Genomic DNA, 22,547 nt, shown 5'->3' with positions numbered 1-22,547 from the left:
CCTCATTCTTCTATGCTCCAGGGAATAACCTGTTTAACCTTGCCCTGTAACTCAGTACCTCAAGTCCCAGCAATGCACTTGTAAATCTTCTCTGCACTCTTTCTATTTTATTGATGTCTTTTCTGATATCTATCTTTTCTGTCCATGGTTGCTGCCTGACCCACTGAATTTCTCCAGAGCTCATTGTTTTACCATCTGCAATTTTTGTCGGTAAACAGGAAAATCTTGACAGGCTCAGGCCAGAAATATTGATTGCCTTTTGCTTTCTGGGGTTTTTGTGTTCCTCTAAATTAATGATTTTCAAACTGCCCCCCTAAACTCACATTCTACCTTGAGCAATCTCTCTACCATAAGTGCTCTGTGATTAGAAAGGGGTTGCTTAAGGTGGTATGTGGGTGGGAAAGGAAGGCTAAGAATCATTGCACTAGACCCAATTGTTACTGAAATATTTTACTTGAGAAAAATTGTCATTGGCCCATTTCCTTTGGAGTTATGAAATTGTGCACATAACGAGTCAATGATGTACGATTAAAACAGTGGTTTTCAATCCTTTTTCTTTCCATTGACATACCACCTTAAGCAAACCCTTACTAAGGCAGAGCATTTATGGCATAGCAAGTTTAGGGGGCAGTTGGAAAACCACTGCTCTAAATCTTTAATGGCCACTGCATTTAACTTTGATTCTAAATACTGATGGTGCCTGAAACTTAATTGAAAGACAATACCTTCGATCAGGATTGACCAGGCATCAGGGTCTAATAAACATGGGTCGGACTGCACATGGAATGCTCAGCAAAGACAAGACCATTGTATTTGTCAATGTGCCACTGACGGAGACCCAACACCAGAGTGAAATCTTGACTCACGTTTCCTCCAAGTTTGTTTTCAATGAAACACACACATTATCTACAAGGTGTTATTTGAATTTTATTACCATGATTAATCACTGAAAGTAAAGGGAATATTTTCTGGCTTTCAGAGTCGGTAGCCAAAACTGTTTGCTGTGTGTGGTCCATGCCCAGCAAAACCTGTGCTCCAGGATAACTAGCCCAAATAAAGGACAGGCATAGCCTTGAGGAACACAGGCATTGTCACATCAGGAGCTGCATTGGAAGGGGATTGTAGGAGACAAGGTGATCATACAATTATCATTCATACAAAAAATGCCCAAAATGAGTTACAATTCCATGTGTTTGATGCATAAGTAAAGTCCTCAGGATTACCGGTATGTGAAAGTTGTTGGCAGCAGCCCCCATAAAGGAGATTTAAAGGTGACCAGTGCCCACACACAAGATCAGAACAACACTACAGTGCCTGCAGATCGCAGAGGAGGTGAGTGACTTCATATCAGCAGTGTGTGTGTGAGAGAGAGAGTGAGTGAGTGAGTGAGTGAGTGAGTGAGTGAGTGAGTGAGTGAGTGAGTGAGTGAGAGAGAGAGAGAGAGAGAGAGATAGAGAGTGACTGGGGTTAGAAGTGAATTGTGGATGGACCATTTTTGGTTGTCACATCAAATTATAGCAATACTTTGCCTTCTTCTGATGGAAGAAGCCTAAAATCCTGAGTGAAGAGTTGATTTTCTGGATGAAAGTTTTAATATCTCTGTGTATTTCAATAAGTTCTGCCAATAACTTATTACTTCTCCTTTGTTCCTCCATAGTTTCACGCTGCAGGTTAAGGTGATTCTTGAGCCAATATAAGGAACTATCTGAATTCTGACATTTCTGCTTCCCTCCCTGCTTTGCTTTTTGCTGCCTTGGCACTGAAGAGGCTGCCTCTTCATTCCTGAAGTTCAAGGGTTTCATGCTCTCTTCCTTTCTCCTTTCAGTGACTAACTTCTTTTTAATCTCTTTTTCTGTTTTCTCATTGAAATGTTGAAGTGAAGACAGTTGTTCTGTGTTAGTAACAAAACATTTGTAATTAAAAGGAATATAACAGTTTGAATCTTTTAACCTAACACCAGTCAGTGTTTAATTTTTCTTCTCCAAATCAAGGGATTCTAAAAGTGTGGCAATTAAAATTACAAATGACCAGTTAAATATTCATTCTAAATAAAGAAATGAAGGAATGCATTTCCTAGTCTCAATCATTTTTGGAGCAAAGAAATAATTCAACCCTTAGCTATCAATATGAGACAATATCCACACAATATGAAAGAGTCTTCATGCTGATTGTTAAGCATGTACACAAGAGAATGATCAGACTGTTCAGTGGGGAATCCTGTCACAATCAGCTTGGCAGCTAACCATCAATTGACAATCTCCCAGTTCTCATAGCAAGAATCTGAACCAATGAGCAACAAACCAGCTCAGCAGTGCAACCCAACTCCTCAAAATTGCTCTGCAGTTCCAATGCCTCGAGAACTAGCCCATCCAGTTCCTCCCAGACACTGACCAATTCTTCCTTCACACCCAGTTCCTCCATCACACCCAGTTCCATCCATAACTGACCACTTCCTCCTTCACACCCAGTTCCTCCATCACACCCAGTTCCTCCATCACACTGACCACTTCCTCCATCTCACCCTGTTCCTCCATCACACCCTGTTCCTCTATCACACCCTGTTCCTCCCACACACTGATCACATCCCCATCACACACTGACCACTTCCTCCATCACACATTGGCCACTTCCTCCATCACACATTGGCCACATCCTCCATCACATGCAGTTCCTCTCACACACTGACCACTTCCTCCATTGCACCCAGTTCCTCCTGGAACACTGACCATTTCCTCCTTCACTCCAACATCCTCCATCAAACTGACCACTTCCTCCTTGACACCCAGTTCCTCTCACACACTGTCCACTTCCTCCCCCACAGTGACCATTTCCTCCATCACACCCACTTTCTCCCCCACACTGACTACTTCCTCCTTCACACCCACTTCCTCCCCCACACTGACCATTTCCTCCTTCACACCCACTTCCTCAGCCACACTGACCACTTCCTCCAGCTCATGAATGTTTCCCATTTTAACAATTCTCTGATTCCACATCCTTTGTTAAAGAAAGGATGAAGCACCTTCTTTATTCAACCATAATATATTCCTTTTGCAATCTCCATTTTGCCTCACAGCTCAGGTTCTCACTGTCCTTTGTATCATCTGTGAACCTGAATGTGCTACATTCAGGCATTTAAATTGTGACCAGCTTTGTAGTAAGGATCCGATCCTGTCACATTCCACTGAAAACCAGCTGCCAACCATATGATAATGCACTTATTCCTCCTCTCAATTTTCTGAACTTTCTCCCATTTCCAACTTTTGGCACTCTTACCAGCCAAACATGTCTTCAACAGAGGGGAAAATGTTTTGATATGTGATGCGAGTTGGTTGAACACAGGCTTTGTGAGGTCTCCATCACTTCATTCTACTGAGTGCAAGATTCAAGGCCTTGTGTGGAATGAAACAAGACCTTCACAATCAAGTAGCATAAAAACCTTCTCTCCATCAACGAGAAGTGAGTGAGCGGAGGAAACTATCTGGAGTTGGAGCCATGTCATTTCTCAATCAGAACAGACTTTTTGTCTGAGGAACTCGATCAAAAAAATTATATATCATCCAAAAATTATGTATCAATATTGTGCAGGGAAGACCATGAACCATTTGAAAGGGACTATTAGTACCTCACATAGGGATTGCAGCAGGTACGAATGGCACATTTCCTTCTGAGGGACTTAGGTGAACTCACCAACTGCTCAACAGTTTCATGACCACCATTTTTATTCCTGAATTATACAATTAACTTAATTATTTCCCCAGCTGGGATTTGCTGTCAGCAGATCAGTCGACCAGTACTCCAGGTGTTAGACTAGTAATTCCGCCAGAATGCCAGCAGTCTGTTCTGGTTGCCAATTCCTTCTATTCATTGCCAATTTCAGCAGTAACGTTGGCTCTAGAGATAAAAATGTAACTCTTCAACTACTGCCAACAGAACCAAGCAAGAGGCACTGGTTGGTGGGATAATGCGCTGAAGAGCAAAGGGGTGTAGTTGGGAGCAGAGGTAACGGGGCCCAATTACATCCATGGCCACTGTAAGGTAAACCATCATGAGATGGGAATGTGTAAGGAGTTACCCTGTACAGGGCTGTAACAAGAAGGGGAGGTGTCCTTGTACTCCTGTTAGGTAAAACATCATGAGATGGGAATGTACAGGGCTGTAACAAGATGTGAATGCATCCTTGTACTTACAAGATAAGAGAGACATTGATGGATTGAGAGGCAGGAAGCTAGCAGGGAAAGGATAGCAACAGTTTTAGTCATTGGACAAGTAATGATATGATGATGTTCTAAGCATGTATCCAAGGGTATAAAAAATCACCATTTTGCTGATAACGGCAGAATGCATTCTCCGACTAACATGGTTAGTCGCAAGTGTTACAATCCGGTAATAAAGAACAAAGAACCCTGATTTCGACTCAGTCTGGTGTTTGTCTCACTCATTCATGAACAAAGCAGACCTAACACCACTCAGATGAAATAAGAGGGCATGGGAACAGAGATGGTGCTGAGCTTTGGAACACACATAACTCTACACCCTGTTGGTTGCAAATTGTCGGGAATTTTGCCAAGCAGAATTGATTAGTGTGGGAAAACTCCTTGAGCACACTTACTGATTTCTAGCTCCGAAGCAACGTGAGGGAAGGATTTTGAGCAGTTCTGACCTGATGAGGATTTTTTGCCTCTCCACATCTCTTCCTCCTCCTCATCTTCCTGTTTCAGTTTCCTTTAGAAAATAATCAAAAAGATGTCTGAAAACGTGACTGCAATTTGGGAACAACACATCTGAAACTCTACTGATTTGAAATATGAATCGTTCAGTGGCAAGACAAGGGAGGAGACTCAGACATTTAATTGCTTTGGAATGTTCAATGGCAAAACCTCCAAAAAATATTTTTCTTAATAACATTAAACAGCATATTTTCCCCCAAAAGGTTCGCTTCCTGAAAAAAAAATGGGGATTATGATAGACAATTTCAAGTTGAAGACCAAGATAATTTCAGATTTTCTGTATAATGTAGGAAGTTGGAAAAAAAATGACATTATCTTTTATTAAATTTAACATGTTTAATAGCATAATAGTGCTTTCAGGTTGACTACACATGTTGCACAACAAAGTCAGGAGCCCAGGTCTGTCTTGGTCACCAATGTTGCAACCAAAGTAGAGCTCAAAGGCTTTCTTAATAAGTGCAGACACGCTGCGTCTTTGAGCCTTAAATGTTTACTTGCCACAAATGTAACAGAATGTATCGCAGCTGTTGCGCCATTGTCAACACCTTTCTGCTGTAATGAATCTTCCTGAAGACAATAAATCCTATTGTTAAGAACCCTCACTATGCTATTGCGTGAAGAACATGCACATCAACATGCATTCGATTTGTAGCAATGTAATGCACAGCATCTGCATGTGTGAGCTGCTTTTATAACCTGTCTGCATCGATCCTGATGAAACATGCCCAGGCCTAAGAGAACATTTGCATAGGACTACACTGACATGTTTTGACTGATCAAAACAGCTTGCTTTGTGAACAATATACTAGTAGACTTAAAATATGACAAGAAATTACAAAAATAGGTAATATCTAAAAAATGGCTCATGAAAGGAACATTTTTAAAGTGATTTTCGTGATCAATGGCCCAAAATCCACAAAATACACCTAAAAGTGTTCAGGACAAAATGTTTTTCATCTAGTGTAATGAACTGTTTCTAATTCGTCATCTATATTAATGTATAACAATAGATCGGTACAGCACAGGAACTGGTCCTTTGGCCCACATGTCTGTGTTGGACATGTCCAAATCCAACTAAAATCTGTTGCTGACACCTGATAGATATTCCTCTATCTCCTTCCTATACAGGTGTTTATATAGAAACCTTTTAAATGCTAGTATTATATCTGCTTCCACCATTACGCCTGGAAGCCCATTCTAGGCACCCACCACTCTCTATGTTAATATTTACCCACACATCTCTCTTAACCCTCTTCATTTTAAATGCATGTCCTCATGAATATGATCGTTTTACTGTGGGGGGGGGGGAGGATTATGATTGTCCACCCTATCAATGCTTTTCGTGATTTTATAAACTTCTCTCAGGTCTCCCCCAATCTCCAACACTCCAGAGAAAACAACCCAGGTTTGTCCAATCTTTCTCCATAAATAATACTATCTGAAACCAGGCAACATCCTGATAAACCTTGTGATATAGAATATAGAACAGCAGAGCACAATACTATTAAGTCATCACTCATCGACCATCACTCCAAAGAGAAAAGGCCTAGCTCTGTGAACTAGACATGTTCTCTTATTCCAGGCAACATTCTGGTAAATCTCCTCTGCATCCTCTCAAAATCTTCCACATCCTTCCCTGCAATTAGGTGACTAGAAACTTTAACATCAAACTTTTATATGGCTGCAACATGACATCTTTTGTTTTCTACTCTATGCCCCATCCAATGCAGCCAAGCATACCAAATGCCTCCTTTTATTTGGCACCCCATCTACTTGCATGGCACTTTCAATGGGCCTGTAACCTGAGATCCCTCTGCACATCAATGCGTTTAAGAGCTCCCATACCAAATGTATATATTCCCCTTGCATTTAACTTTCTAAAGTGCAACACCTCACACTTGTCCGGATGAAACTCCATCCACTATGCCCATCTCTGATCTCTAACCTGCTGTATTCTTTATAACTCTCTACACTGTCCACAACTCCACCAATCATTGTATCATCTCCAAAAGTACCTACCCATCCAAATCATTTTATACATCACAAACAACAGGGTGCCCATAACAATCCCTGCAGAATACCACTGGTCACAGACCTCCAGTCCAAATTACAGCCTTCCATCACCACCCTCTGTCCTCTATGGGCCAGCCAATTCTGTACCCAAACTATCACCTCACCATGGATCCCATGCATCAGGACCTTCTGAATCAGCCTAGCATGAGGGACCTTGTCAAATGCCTTATTAAAGTCCACGTAGATAACATCCATTGCTCCACCCGCATCCATCATCTTTGACACAAAAAAATGGTGGTACTGCCACAGCTGCTGCCTCTGGTATGAACCTGGGAGAGCAGGGAGCTGAGAAACAGCACTGCTCCACAGAGTCCTACAGCTCTGTACAGGCTTTAAACAGCCAGTTAGAGAAGCCAATGTAGATTTTTTTTTCAACATCCTTTAACCACAGAGGTTAAACCAACCAAAGTTGGAGCAGCAGACAGGCCCAACATACCAAAAGAAGAAGGTGAGCGGTTGTGAGGGGCAGCAGACAAGCAAAGGCTCAACAGCTGAAGGACCCATACCTGCTGCACACCAGCTCATAGGAACCAGGCATTGGACCAGGATTCGAGAACATGCTGAGGCCAAGATAGACTCCCACAAAGGCATCAGGTGTTGAAGGCTCCCTGGTCATATGGGAGATTTGGATCTGGAGTTTGGGTGGCTAATGAACTGAACAGATGCCGCGGGAGCACTGGAGGCGAATCCATGGACACTCAGTGACACTGAAGGATCTCTCTTTTACTTCTCTTATTGTTAGCAGGACTGGGTGATGGTCGAGTCGACTCTCTGTTTGCTTTATGATTGATGTGTATTACATTTTTCATAGTATTAAGTGACAATAAAAGGAACCTTGAACCATTTCCTCAAAAAACTCAATAAAATCGGTAAGATATGACCTGTCCTTCACAAAGTCATGTTAACTGTTCCTATTCCAACCATGACTTTCCAAATATGCATAAATCCTATCTGAGATTTCCTTTCCAATAGTTTCCCTACCACTGATGAGGGTTTTATAATATTACAGTTTATACTTCTATTCCTCTTTTTGAAAAATTGTACAACATTAACTCTTCAATCCTCTGGGACCTGTCCTGTCACTATTAGAGAGGTTGCAAAAATATTGGTTGAGTCCCCAGCAATTCTTTTTTTAAAATTTTCACACTATGAACCATATCAACTAAAATATATACAAACGTTTCTCATTAAATTTACACAGTGGTCTTTTCTCCCCTTCCCCCCCCATTCCCTCCCTCCCCTCTTCGCACCCTCTTCCAAAACCCATAAATATTCAAAATATACAACACAATAAAATCATAAAACAATATCTTCACACAAAGGAAAATAAACAAGAAAAATGCGTCATCTATTTATTACACACTGAATCTAGTAGTTTTGTCTTTTTATCATTTTCATTCTCATTTTTGGGAATGGAGATCGTAGGCAAGCTCTCTCTGATATGTTCCATGTATGATTCCCAAATTTGTTCAAATATTGTGACTTTATTTTTTAAATTATATGTTATTTTTTCCAATGGAATACACTTATTCATTTCCATGTACCATTGCTGTATTCTCAGACTCTTCCATTTTTCAAGTTGACATTATACATTTTTTTGCTATTGCTAAGGCTATCATAATGAATTTTTTTTTGCACTTTATCCAATTTGAGGCCTAATTCTCTACTTCTTATGTTACTTAAAATAAATATCTGTTTTATTTGGTATGTTATTTTTTGTAATTTTATTTAGCACCTGATTTAATTCTTCCCAAAGCGTATTTACTTTCGTACATGCCGAGTTGCATGTAATGTTGTTCCCATTTCCTTCTTACGTCAAAAACATCTATCTGATAATGTTGAATCCCATTCTTTTAATTTTTGAGGAGTGATATATACCCTGTGTAACCAATTATACTGTATCCTGCATAACCTTGTGTTTATTGTATTCTTCATAGCTCCAGAACATAACTTTTTCCATACTTCATTTTTTATCTTTATGTTTAGATCCTTTTCCCACTTCTACTTAGGTTTATAGTTTATTTCATTTTTCTTATCTTGCAGCTTAATGTACATGTTGGTTATAAATCTTTTCACTATCATTGTGTCTGTAATCACATATTCAAAGCTGCTTCCTTCAGGTAATCTCAAGCTGTTTCCCACTTTATCCTTTAAATAAGCTTTCAATTAATGATATGCAAACATTGTACCATGAGTTATTCCATATTTGTACTTCAACTGTTCAAATGTTAATAAATTATCTCCCAAAAAACCATTTTCTATTCTTTTGATTCCTTTTCTCTCCCATTCTCTAAAGGAAAGGTTATCTATTGTAAAAGGGATTAGCGGATTTTGCATCAATAGTAATTTTGGTAGTTGATAATTCATTTTTTTCCTTTCTAAGTGATCTTCTTCCAACTATTAAGTAAATGATGCAGTACTAGTGAGTTTTTATATTGCACCAGCTTTTCATCCCACTTATAAAGTATATTTTCCACTATTTTTCCCCTATTGTATCTAGTTCCATCTTAGTCCAGTCTGGTTTTTCCCTTGTCTGATAAAAATCTGATAAATACCTTAATTGTTGGCTCTATAATAATTTCTAAAATTTGGTAACTGCAAACCACCTTGATTATACCTCTCTGCTAATTTATCTAACGCTAACCTTGGAATCCTCCTTTTCCACAAGAATTTCCTTATTATTCTCTTTATGGTTAAAAATTTTCTTTAGTTCAACATAGAATTTCTTTGTTAAAGGAATTTGTAACATTTGAAATAAGTATTGTATACTTGGGAACACATTCATTTTAATGCAGTTTACCCTCCCTATCAACGTTAGCAGTAATTCTTTCCAATGTTCTAAGTCTTCCTGCATTTTCTTTATTAGTGGCTGATAATTTAGTTTGTACAAGTGGCTTAAGTTATTATCTAACCTGATCCCTATGTATTGGATTGCTTGTGGTTGCCATTTAAATGGTGATTCTTTTATAAATTCTGTATAATCCGCATTACTCATTGTCATCACTTCACTTTTATTTGCATTGATCTTGTACCCCGATATTTCTCCATATTCCTTCAATTTCTTATGTGATTCTTTCACTGATACTTCTGGTTCTGTTAGGTATACCATGATGTCATCTGCAAATAAGCTGATTTTATACTCCTTCTCCTTTATTTTTATCCCTTTTATTTTATTTTCTATTTTTATCGGTTCTGCCAAAGGTTCTATTGCTAAGGCGAACAATGAGAGGGATAGTGGACATTCCTGTCTAGTTGACCTACTTAATTTAAAGTGACTCAATATATATCCATGGTCCATTATATATTGCTTTAATCCAATTTATATATTTTTCTTGAAGATTGAACTTCTGTAATACTTTAAATAAGTAATTCCACTCTACTCTGTCAAAGGCTTTTTCTGCATCTAGAGCAACAGCCACTGTTGGTTTCTTATTTCCTTGAACTGTGTGGATTAGATTAATAAGTTTGCAGACATTGTCCGCTGTTTGTCTTTTCTTAATAAATCCAGTTTGATCTTGTTTTACTATTTTAGGTACACAATCGGCCAATCTGTTTGCTAATAATGTTGCTATTATCTTATAGTCTGAGTTAAGTAGAGATATTGGTCTGTATGATGCTGGTGTTAATGGATCCTTCCCCGTCTTTGGTATTACTGTAATTATTGCTCTCTTACATGAATCTGGCAAGTTTTGTGTTTCTTCTATCTGGTTCATTACTTCCAGGAGAGGAGGAATTAATAACTCTTTAAATGTTTTATAGAATTCTATTGGAAATCCATCCTCTCCTGGTGTTTTATTGTTTGGCTGCTTTTTTAATATATCCTGTATTTCTTCTATTTCAAATGGTTTTATTAGTTTGTTTTGTTCCTCTTCTTGCAATTTCGGCAGTTCAATTTTAGCTAAAAATTCCTCTATTTTATCATCTTTCCCCTCGTTCTCAGTTTGATACAATTGTTCACAAAATTCCTTAGAATTTTCATTAATCTCTGTTAGATTATGTGTAATTTGTTTGTCTTTTTTCCTTGATGCCAGTATTGTTCTTTTAGCTTTTTCTGTTTTAAGTTGCCAGGCTAATATTTTATGTGTTTTTTCCACCCAGTTCATAAAACTTTTGCTTTGTTTTCATTATGTTCTTCTCCACCTTGTATGTTTGTAATGTTTCGTATTTAATTTTTTTGTCCCCTTTTCGTTATATCATCCCTTTTTACTAATTCCTTTTCTATACTTACTATCTCCCTTTCCAACTGCTCTATTTCCCAATTGTAATCTTTTTTCATCTTAGTCACATAACTTATTATCTGCCCTCTAATGAAGGCTTTCATTGCGTCCCATAATATAAATTTGTCTTTCACTGATCCTGTGTTTATTTCAAAATATGTTTTAATTTAAACTCCCTAAATTCCTGTCTTTCAAGTAGCATGAAGTTTAACTTACATCTATATGTTCTTGGTGGGATGCCCTCCAGTTCTTTTGCTAATTATAGGGGTGAATGATCTGACAGTAGTCTAGCTTTATACTCAGTTTTCCTAACTCTTTCTTGAATATGGGCTGACAACAAAAATATATCAATCTTTGAGTAAGTTTTGTGTCTACGCGACTAATATGAAAATTCCTTCTCTCTTGGGTGTTGCCTCCTCCATATATCTATAAATTTCATTTCCTGCATTTTTAACCATAAATTTGGCTACTTTATTCTTTTTACTTGTCTTTTATCCAGTTTTATCCAACATTGGGTCCAAATTAAGGTTAAAATCCCATCCTATCAATATATTTCCTTGTGTGTATGCAATCTTCAAAAAAATGTCCTGCATAAACTTTTGATTCTTCTCGTTAGGTGCATATATATTGAGCAAATTTTAAAATTCGGAGTATATCTGACACTTTATCATTGCATACCTCCCTGCTGGATTTATTATTTCCTCCTCTATTTTGAATGGTACATTTTTGTTAACTAGTATGGCTATACTTCTAGCTTTTGAATTATAGGATGCTGCCGTTACTTTTCCTACCCAGTCTCTCTTTAATTTGTTATGTTCTGCTTCAGTTAGATGTGCTTCCTGCACAAATGCTATATCTATTTTTTCCTTCTTCAATAAATTTAGTAGCCTCTTCCTTTTAATTTGGTTATGTATTCCATTAATGTTTATAGTCATATAGTTCAACATGGCCATCTTATATCTTGCATACACCTCTTTTCTACCTCTTTGCCACCTCCATCCCCCTTTTCATCTCTTAGTTTTCTCTTATTGCACTTAATGTACGACAACACATTCAAGACATAAAGTACCCCCGCAGTTCCCACATCCACTAATACCTTAACCCCAAAAGATCCCCCCCTCTCTGAGTTTCCCCATATCCCTTACCGGGCAACCACAACTCCCCTTTCAATTTGGATTGCAATCTTGTTCGCAGCGTCAACTGATTTTGCAGTGATGGTTACTCGCCCTCTACCCAGCCCTCTCCAGAAAACACTTTTTTTTAAAACAAATATAACAAATCTCTCTCTTCTTCCCCCCCTTACTCCCATCCTTCCCTTCTCTTTTCCCTCTTTAGTTCTTTACATGTACATTGTTTTTACATGTTTGTATATACTTTATCACCGTTCTTCATTCTTGTTACATCTCTTCACCTCTTCTCCTGTCCTGCAAATGTTCTGCGAATTCTTGCGCTTTCTCTGGATCCGAGAACAGTCTGTTCTGCTCCCCGGGTATAAATATTTTAAGCACGGCTGGATTCCTTAATATGAATTTGTAACCTTTTTTCCATAAAATCGATTTTGCTGTATTAAACTCTTTCCTCCTCTTTAAGAGTTCAAAACTTATGTCTGGGTAAAAAAATATTTTTTGACCCTTGTATTCCAATGGTTTACTATCTTCTCTAACTTTATTCCTTGCCTGTTCTAGTATATTTTCTCTTGTCGTGTATCTCAAAAATTTTACTAAGATGGATCTTGGTTTTTGATGTGTCTGTGGTTTCGGAGCTAATGCTCTGTGTGCCCTTTCTATTTCCTTTTCTTCCTGCATTTCTGTGATTCCCAGGACCTTCGGGATCCATCCTTTTATAAATTCCTTCATATCTGTGCCTTCTTCACCCTCCTTCGGGCCCACTATTTTTATGTTGTTTCACCTACTATAACTTTCCAACATATCAATTTCTGAGATAACAACTCTTGTGTCTCTTTAATTTTTTTTTGTCACTTTCTTCCAGTTTTTCTCTTAAGTCATTTACTTACATTTCTACAGCCATTTCCCACTCTTCCACATTCTCTACACTTTTCCCTATTTGTCATTACCATTTCTAACCTTTGCATTTTATCTTCTGTTCTTTTCATTTTCCTTTTAATTACATTAAACTCTAATGACAACCATTCTGTTCGTGAGCTCATTTTTTCTTCAAAAAAGACTATATTCTGTTCATCAGTTTTACCTTTTATTTCTCTTTGTCCATCAGTTTTACCTTCTATTTCTCTGTGAAGATCTTGGTCTTCTTCTTCTTCTTCTGTGTCTGTATCTGTGTTTGTGTCTTCTTCTTCTCTTCTTTGTGTCTATGTCTCTTATTTTTCCTGATGAGCTGCTTGTGTCTTTTTGTTGGGCCTCTTCTTGTTGTTGTTGGTCCTTCCCTCCTGGGCTGCTCGTCTGTTGTGCTTCCTGACATTGATCTTCTTGTCAGTCATTCCTCCATCTATCTCCCTCGTCTATTTCATCGCTTCCTTTTCTGCTGGCTTCCTCGTCCTCCAGCTGAGCGCCCTGGTGTCGGGCATCCCTCAGCTGTTCCCTCTGTGACAGCCTGCTCCTCTGCTGGGCCCCCCTCCCACCGGTGTCCTCTTTCTCCTTTGATTGCGCACTGCGCATTTTTGTTTGGCTCCGAGAGCCATTTTTGTAGTGCACCAGCTGGTGGGTCGTGACTCCGCAGGGCAGGCACTGACCTCGAGGGTCGGGCGCTCCTCGCCACCACAGCGTCTTGTTCCTTTGTACAGGTATGGGCTTTTTCTATCTTCTCTGGCGACTTTTCTACTTTTTTGCCAGTTGCTTTTACTTTCTCCTTCTTGGGAGCCATCTTCTTTCTTTTCTCTCTATCTTTATCTTCTATTTCTTATATTTTATTTTTGTTATGCTTTGCTTTTTCCTAACTTTTTTCCTATTTTCCTGGAGAGGGCTGGTTTTCCCGACCAGCCACTACTCCATCACGTGACTCCTCCAAGGCCCCAGCAATTCTTCAATTGCTTCTTTCAATAACCAGAGATGTACCCCATCAGGACCATGTGTCTTTCCCACCTGAATGCTGTTCAAAAGACCCCACATCACCTCTTTCTTGATCTCAAAAGGCCCAAATACATGAGAATTCTCCACATGATGCTCCCTATTAGTATTCATGTCTTTCTTCTTGGTAAACATCAATGCAAAGTATTCATTTAATATCTCAACCAACCACTTCCTCTCTCTCCAAGTATGTGAATGGCATATTGAAGAAGGTTCTCTGATATTACAACAGGATCTAGCTCAAATGGGGGAAAGTGAGCCAAGTATGGCTGATGGAAATTTAACTCTGACAAGTGCACTTTGGGTAGGTTAAATAGGGCAAGACTTACAGTATAAAGTGAATGGTAGAGTTCTACTGGGAAAGAAACTTGAGGATGCAGGAATGTTGTTCCATGAAAATGGCAACACAGATACACAGGATGGTGAAGGAGACATTTGACACACGTGCTTTCATTCTTCAGGGCGTTGAGTACAGGAGTTATAATTGTACAAGTTGTTGGATCGACTAGACTTGGAGCTCCGTGTATAGTTTTGATCACTCAGCTGTAGGAAGGATATCATTGAGATGAGGGTAGAGAAAAGTTTAATGAGAATGTTCCCAAGACACGTAGTCTTGAAATATAAGGGGAGACTGCATAGGCAGGAGTGCAAGAGGTTAAGGGGGGAATCTTATAGATCTTTATAAAATCACGAGGGGCATATGTAAGGTAAATAGTCATAGCCCTTTTAGCCAGAGTAGGAGAGGTCATTGGTTTGAGATGAGAGCATGGTGGATGTATGGAATGAGCTGTTAGAGGAAGCATTAGAAGTGGGAACAATTGTCACGTACAAAAGACATTCAGAGTGGTCCATGGAGAGGGCCCAAAGTTCCCCAACATCTCTTCATATCTTCTCAAAATTCCCACACCGCATTGCAGCTCCTCAGATGCATGACTTTCATTTCCCATCAGTAATCCCCATTGCTCTCAAACTCTATGACCATGTCCTCACCTAGACCCGCTTCCACAGCCACCTATCCTTCCTTGCTACTTGCCTCTGCCCCCATCTTGTGCCTCATGGCTTTCAGTTCCAGGCCCAGTTGGTCCCCAACAAGGATCTCGAGTACTTGCACTCATTGACTGCTGCTCTCTTCATTTCCCTCACTGAATTCTATGGAGATACCAGCAGACACTCGCTCTTTTGTTGCTGCACCTTGCTAACCATGGCCTGCCATGGACCTCTTCCGCCGGATCCACGCCTTTATTTTGTCGACTCTGCACACACCCAATGTCCATCAAGGAACTGAAGCTTGCCTCTCTAGAGACTGCAGCCTCTGCAACCTTCGACATGGGTTTCACCTTGGCCCTCACTGCACACGTGCTGGAGACCGTCACAAACTCTCACCTCATCACGGAGCTCCCAATGCATCAAATGTGGATTTCCAACCTGGCCCCAGCCGCCCGCAGGCCATTGCTCACAATGTCTCTGCTGCTCAACCATCCCAGCACTGGAGCCCCCATTGCCTCTGCTGACACAGGTCCAGTCCTGACCACCCCAGTTCTGAAGTCTGTGGGGGGGGGGGGAACTCCCTTGCTGGTTCTCACACCAACAGCCTCTGCAAGGCTGACACCATGGATTCCTCGCCTCATCCCCACCACCATTCTTTACCTTTCCCTATCCCCTCACACCAGTACTTACTCACACCCCCCCCCCCATTATTTGAGCTCCCTTTTCTTCCCACTCCCCTGTTCCTTGGAACCTCTTGATATCCACCCCCCCCCTCCACCCACCCCCCCTCTGACCTCCCCTGGCTAGCACCTCCCACTGGTCTCCCCAGCTCCCTACCTCCTCCTCCACCCCTCCCTGGCCCCTCCAAAACCCTCCCCCTTGTGCTCTTCCTCCCATATCCACCTCTGATTTCAGCCCTATGGGCCTGTTCTCCTGGCCCTGTCATTTTATTCAGGCCCTTGTCTACATTTTATCATACCCTGATGAAGGGCTCAGGCCTGAAACATTAGTTATGTATCTTTACTATATAAAGTACTCGGTTTGACCTGCCGAGTCTCTCTGGCATTGTGTTCTTATCAAATTTCATTTATAACTTTCCACAACTGACAGGCTGTTGATCACCTCTTGCAGTCTAAGTTCCTCCTGCCAACCACAATGGTTATATTGGACTTGCGACCTATGTGACTTATATCCATGCGCACATACGACTGAAAATTTGTTTAAAAAAATATAAAATTTACATAGTTTATGTTGTATTTGACAAACTATAACAGGGATACAGGGCATGTCCCAGCCAAAATGTGCATACTTACATTGTTGGCTGGTGTCCTGGGGTTCAAAAGCTGGACACTGTCATCTTAATTCCTGTGCACATCCATGAATCTTCAGTTGGCGCATGCATGAGAGTTAAGGGCATGAATTCAATAGCGTTAGGGCACTGAACACTCGCACATGGACCAACCAAACTCCAATATGCGAACCCACTGTGCATGCACCAACCAAAGACTCGTGCATGCGCACGGGAATCTAGATGGCTGCGCTCAGCCTACTGACCCTGGGATGCTGACTAACAAGGTAAGTACACCATTCCGACAAACACCCATTCCAAGATATGACCGGTCCTTTGGTCCAAATTATGGTTGTAAGTCAGGGAGTACCTGAAGTCAAAAACACCCTGCTTTAGGAATACAGCAGATGAGGCACCATCCGTGGAGGAATGGTCACTAGTTCTAGGATTAGAGACAAAAAGCTTTGTCACCTTCAGCTAACATAACTCACAGATTCTAAGGACCCATGGCCCTCTGGTTAAACATTGCACAGCACAGCTTTGCCCAATTTCCCACGAGCGCTAAAATGCATGTGTAGAGAATTGATGATAACTGAGGCATCGGCAATTTCCTGCGCAATCTACTGGATTCTGAAAACACACAAACAGCCTGCTGACCTTCTTGGGGAATGCTGGTGAGCGAGATGCCTTCGAGGTCTGGCTGTTGCTAATGGTGGGCTTTCTTCAGAGGGTCCTTGGGGTTTTGTCAAAGTCTGCTCCAGACGTTGCCTGAGTCGCGAAACTTCTACTTGCAATGCCTGAATCATCCTACTGGAGACACAAAGTTGTACACCAATGGTTAAAGAATGCAAAAGGGAGTTCGCACAGTAATTATAGTCCAGCAATTAGCTTGAAAAAAATAATGCTTGGAGGAAAATATTATCTGGATCAATGGGCTATTTAAGCTACTTTTGATGCAAAAACAATTTTTCCAAATGAGTGTTTTATTGTTATTTGCACTCTGGCCACAGTCTCCAACTGAGAGGGTGCCAAGCACCTTGTGATCTTCATGGTGACACTCCCATGGCACTGCTGAATGGGGAATCCCCATACTGAACATTAGGTAGCTTAAGCAAGAACCACGACAGGCAGGAGCATCTGCTCTCTGGGTCCGGATCACATTTTCAATGATTTCCTCAGTGGAATTTACATTCACAAATATGTGCTTTAAAAGAAGTGATGAGATTCTTATTATTACTCACTCTCTGGTTGAGCGAATGTTTAAAGGACTAGGACTGTCCTGGGCTTTAGGATGCAAGGTTAGAGGTGATGAGCACAGAGAAGAGTGATGACACTTCTGCCTGGCACAAATACCGAGTCCATCAGCTTCTGACTCTGTGTGACCTAAAAGCAATAACAAATTCAGATTTCAGGTTTATTGTCAGAGTACATACATGACATCACATAAAAGCCTGAGATCCTTTTTTCCTGTGGGCCAGGGAGAATTACCACTTATCGGTAGTGCAAAAAAACACTGTACACAATGAGACAAAAAAGAAACCCAATAAATTGCAAAAGGGTCCTTAAATATATCCCTGATTGAGTTTGTTGTTGAGGAGACTGACGGTGGAGGGGTAGCAACTATTCCTGAACTTGGTGGTGTGAGTCTTGAGGCACCTGCACCTCTTTCCTGATGGTAGCAGCAAAAACAGTGTGTGTGGTGGGTGGTGTGGGTCTGTGATGATTGCCACTGCTTTCCGATGGCAGCGATCCATGTTGACGTTCTCGATGGTGGGATTATAGAATCCCACAACAAAGAAACAGACCATTCAGCCCAACATGCCCACACTGACCAGTAGGCATCCTTCTACATCAGTCCCATCCCCCAGCACCTGTCTGCTTCCATCTGATCTGTGCCTCTATATCCCTTGTTGACCAGGATTCCTTTACCTTGCTATTCCTGCTTTTTATCCGACTGGGAGGATGTTCATTCTGGACCTTCTTTTTCACTTTTAAATACTTCCCATTTTCCTTTTACCCTCTAACTTTTGCATTCAGTCAACTCTAGTGAACACCTGCCTAATCTAATACAAATTGGATTTGCCCAAATTTGAGATTCTAACATTATTATTATGCTTTTCCATGACTAGCTTATAGCAAATGGAATCAAGGATGCTGGTCCCAAAATGTTCCAAACCTATTCCTGTTACCTGATCAGCTTCATTTCCAAGTCCAATGTGGCCCCTTCCCTCATAGGCCTCTCCACTCAGAATGTTCTATCAGACACAGTTAAGAAAGTGAGGACCCTTCCTTCAAATCATATTGTTACAAATCTAGAAATCGTTTCACTTACTGTTGCAGGTCTCCTGTTCAAACTCACTCAAAATGCTGCCAACCCACTGCTGAGGAGAGCTTGTCCGGGAACATCCCGCTTGGGCAACCATCCTGCGCTGTTGTCTCTCATGGCTTATGATCGTGCAGTGGTCACTCACATTTCTCTGAGCAGCCTCTTGATAAGGCAAAGTTTGTTTACATTCCGTAGCATCTCGATGAAGAAACTTGAATAACTTTTCATTTTGGCTTTGCGATCTGGGATAGGAAAAAAGTAAATTCTGGAACTCAACCACTCAGAAATGTTGCAAGTCTCTCAGCTGTCTGAGTAAAGCCAAGGCATTGTAAAGCAGGGTGCTGGAGGAACTTGGCAGAGGCAAAGAGATAGCCAACCTTTCTGAATGAGACTCTGCATCAGGGCTGTAGAACCCCACAGGTGCTTCCCAGAGATGTACTCTCAATCTTGATGTAGGGTGTCAAACCCCGAAACATCAACACTCCAGCTGTTTGTTCTCTGTTCCTGATTCCAGAATCTGCAGTCTCTTGGGTCCCTGACTGTCAACGCTAATGTCATGAGTTTCCCTCATCCCAAGTGAGGAAGTTTCAGGTAATGAGAATCGCCAAGTGTATTGGTCTGAGGCACTCTCAGTTAACAACATCAAGCAAGCTGAGCTCAGGCATGAAGAGGGAGTTCCCTCCCTGCCCCTGCCTCCAGGATGAACATCAAGATCTGACAGAGCTTTCTTTGCTTGATCATTGCTTGTCAATCTCTCAGAGTCTGGCACTCACACACAAAGCCTTTTGCTAATGTACAGTATTTCATTCTGTTCAGTAAAGGAGGTGCTTCCAGGCATACCTGCTCACAAGGTGATGATGTTCAGGAGTCTGAGCAGCTGGTGTGATCCGACTGCTCTCTGACCCCACAAACCCACTGTCCGTCTCTGGAGAGGCCATGCGTTCCTGAAAAATAAAACAATATTATCGGTCGATAGGGAGAACTTTGCAAAGCTGCTGGACTTGATCACGGACCAACTATGCTTTCACTGAACTATTGCACAGGCTTGAGAGGTAAAGCCAAACTTGTTCTGAATGGAGAGCAGTAGGCAGAGAGATGGAAACTGTGAAACCAAATGGGAGTGGGGGGGAAATTCGTCTAAAATCAGAAAGATCTTTTGGTCCTGTGGATCAAAGGTCAATCCACAGGACCACAAGAATGGCAGAGAGGATCATTGAACTCTCCATTGACATGATCTACTTGGATCACTGTCTGAAGTGAGTGTACAGAGTCATTGAGGACCTAATTTTACCCCAGGCACAGCATCTTTCAGCAGTTCCAGTCAAGAGCCAACACCAGAATGCTGTTACAGTGGGTTGTACTTGTGCAATCAGATGACAATAAATTTGACTTGACAAGGTTCAAGCCATTGGGTTGAAGGCTGCCCAGAGGAATGTAATGAGTTCTTTCTCAGGTTTAGGTTCAGCCTCACACTGACAATGGATGAGGCAGAGGACAGATGTGTGTGTGGAATGATGAGAATTTCAATTCTCCTATAGAAGAAACTGCTCCACAGATGATGCTATAGCCTTGTCCTTTTGCTCCATTCTGACCCATCAGGAGAATGACGCCTCACATGCAGGCTGCTGTTCAATGGCTTCAGCTCGGTGTTTAATACAATCTACCCTAGAGGCTGGTGGAGAAGCTGTCCTCGCTGGGACTCAACACCCTCTCTGTAACTGGATTCTGAACTTCCTAATGGAAAGACCACAGTCTGTCTGGGTCGGTAGCAGAACTCTGAGAGCCGTAATGCTTAGCACCAGTGAACCTTAGGCCTGTGTGCTCAGCCAGCTTTTGTTCATGCTACTGACCCATGGCTATATCACCAGAACCAGTTCTAAGGGTCATCAAATTGGCAATGACCTGACAGTAGATGGCCTTATCAACTGAAAAAGGCACAAAATCCTGTGAAATGGTGCAAGAATAACAAAGTGAGTCTTAATGTGGATAAGACGACGGATGATCATGGACTTCAGGAGGGCCAGAACCACCATCCTCCACTACAAATCAACAACCCTGTAGTGGAGAGAGTAGAGAGCACCAAGCTCCTTGGAGTTCACTTAATTAGTGACCTATCATGGACTCTCAACATCTCCTCACTTGTCAAGAAGGTGCGACAGCACTTCCTGAGAAGACTGAAACAGGCAAGCTACCTTCCCACCATTATGTCAACATTCTACAGGAGCTCTATCAAGAGTGTTCTGGTTGGCTACATCACTGTGTGGAACAGTTGCTGCAGAGAAATGGATCAGAGGTCAATACCCAGGAACATTAGAGTGGCAGAGAGGATCACTGGAGTCTCCTTCCCAACCCATTGATGTGACTACCAGGATCATTGTCTGAAGAGGGCACGTAAAATCATTAAGGACACTTTCCACCCTGATTCTGTTGGGAAAGAGATATAGGAGAATCAGATGGCACCATTATGTTGAGGTACAGGCAGTGAGAAAGCTGAACGACGAAAGGAACTGCTGACACTAACCATCTGAGACTCTCATATTCATGAAACAATATTTATTTATTTGTATATATAAATATTTGACCTGTATATGTATTATTTGTCTGTAAGTGTGTTATGTCTGGATGAGTGTCTGTATGTTTTACACTCAGGACCGATGAACACTTGTGAATTTAGATGACAATAAAATTGATTTGACTTGAATTAAAATACTAAGCACCCCCAACACACACACACACACACACACACACAACTTACAGAAGTATGTTTAACAAAATTTTAGTGTAAATTTGAAGCAGCAAAAAAAATTGCAAAAAACTGTAAATTGGAACTAAAAGCAAAAGGTTCAACAAACTCAGTAGGTCAGGCAGTACTGATAGAGATAGAACACTCACCAGGTCAGGCAGTACTGATAGAGGTAGAACACTCAGCAGGTCAGACAGTACTGATAGAGGTAGAACACTCAGCAGGTCAGACAGTACTGATAGAGATAGAAACACTCAGCAGGTCAGGCAGTACTGATAGAGATAGAAACACTCAGCAGGTCAGGCAGTACTGATAGAGATAGAAACACTCAGCGGGTCAGGCAGTACTGATAGAGATAGAAACACTCAGCAGGTCAGGCAATACTGATAGAGATAGAAACACTCAGCAGGTCAGGCAGTACTGATAGAGATAGAAACACTCAGCAGGTCAGGCAGTACTGATAGAGATAGAAACACTCAGCAGGTCAGGCAGTACTGATAGAGATAGAAACACTCAGCAGGTCAGGCAGTACTGATAGAGATAGAAACACTCAGCAGGTCAGGCAGTACTGATAGAGATAGAAACACTCAGCAGGTCAGGCAGTACTGATAGAGATAGAAACACTCAGCGGGTCAGGCAGTACTGATAGAGATAGAAACACTCAGCAGGTCAGGCAATACTGATAGAGATAGAAACCCTCAGCAGGTCAGGCAATACTGATAGAGATAGAAACCCTCAGCAGGTCAGGCAGTACTGATAGAGATAGAAACACTCAGCAGGTCAGGCAGTACTGATAGAGATAGAAACCCTCAGCAGGTCAGGCAGTACTGATAGAGATAGAAACCCTCAGCAGGTCAGGCGGTACTGATAGAGATAGAAACACTCAGCAGGTCAGGCAGTACTGATAGAGATAGAAACCCTCAGCAGGTCAGGCAGTACTGATAGAGATAGAAACACTCAGCAGATCAGGCGGTACTGATAGAGATAGAAACCCTCAGCAGGTCAGGCAGTACTGATAGAGATAGAAACCCTCAGCAGGTCAGGCGGTACTGATAGAGATAGAAACACTCAGCAGGTCAGGCAGTACTGATAGAGATAGAAACCCTCAGCAGGTCAGGCAGTACTGATAGAGATAGAAACAC

The 22,547-nt window shown here is 41.3% G+C and overlaps 1 protein-coding gene across 11 annotated transcripts in view; it reads right to left on the bottom strand.

The window, feature by feature from the left end:
* Positions 1-22,547, bottom strand: part of akna (AT-hook transcription factor) — a 153,084-nt gene that overhangs the window by 55,377 nt on the left and 75,160 nt on the right. For 7 of the 11 annotated variants that reach the window (XM_069890189.1, XM_069890228.1, XM_069890216.1 and 4 more), the window contains 5 exons: positions 19,503-19,606; positions 18,669-18,904; positions 17,578-17,719; positions 16,994-17,146; positions 4,613-4,725 (listed from right to left, as the gene is read on the bottom strand). In XM_069890189.1, coding sequence (XP_069746290.1) covers positions 4,613-4,725; positions 16,994-17,146; positions 17,578-17,719; positions 18,669-18,904; positions 19,503-19,606 — 748 coding nt within the window. Of the gene's footprint in view, positions 1-902; positions 1,892-4,612; positions 4,726-16,993; positions 17,147-17,577; positions 17,720-18,668; positions 18,905-19,502; positions 19,607-22,547 lie in introns of those variants that run through there. The other 4 variants (XM_069890247.1, XM_069890250.1, XM_069890220.1 and 1 more) reach the window with 4 other exon arrangements.

The sequence above is a fragment of the Narcine bancroftii genome, chromosome 1 (assembly GCF_036971445.1).
Source record: "Narcine bancroftii isolate sNarBan1 chromosome 1, sNarBan1.hap1, whole genome shotgun sequence".
In the NCBI taxonomy this organism is placed as follows: domain Eukaryota; kingdom Metazoa; phylum Chordata; class Chondrichthyes; order Torpediniformes; family Narcinidae; genus Narcine; species Narcine bancroftii.
This window is presented reverse-complemented; position numbering and strand designations above follow the sequence as displayed.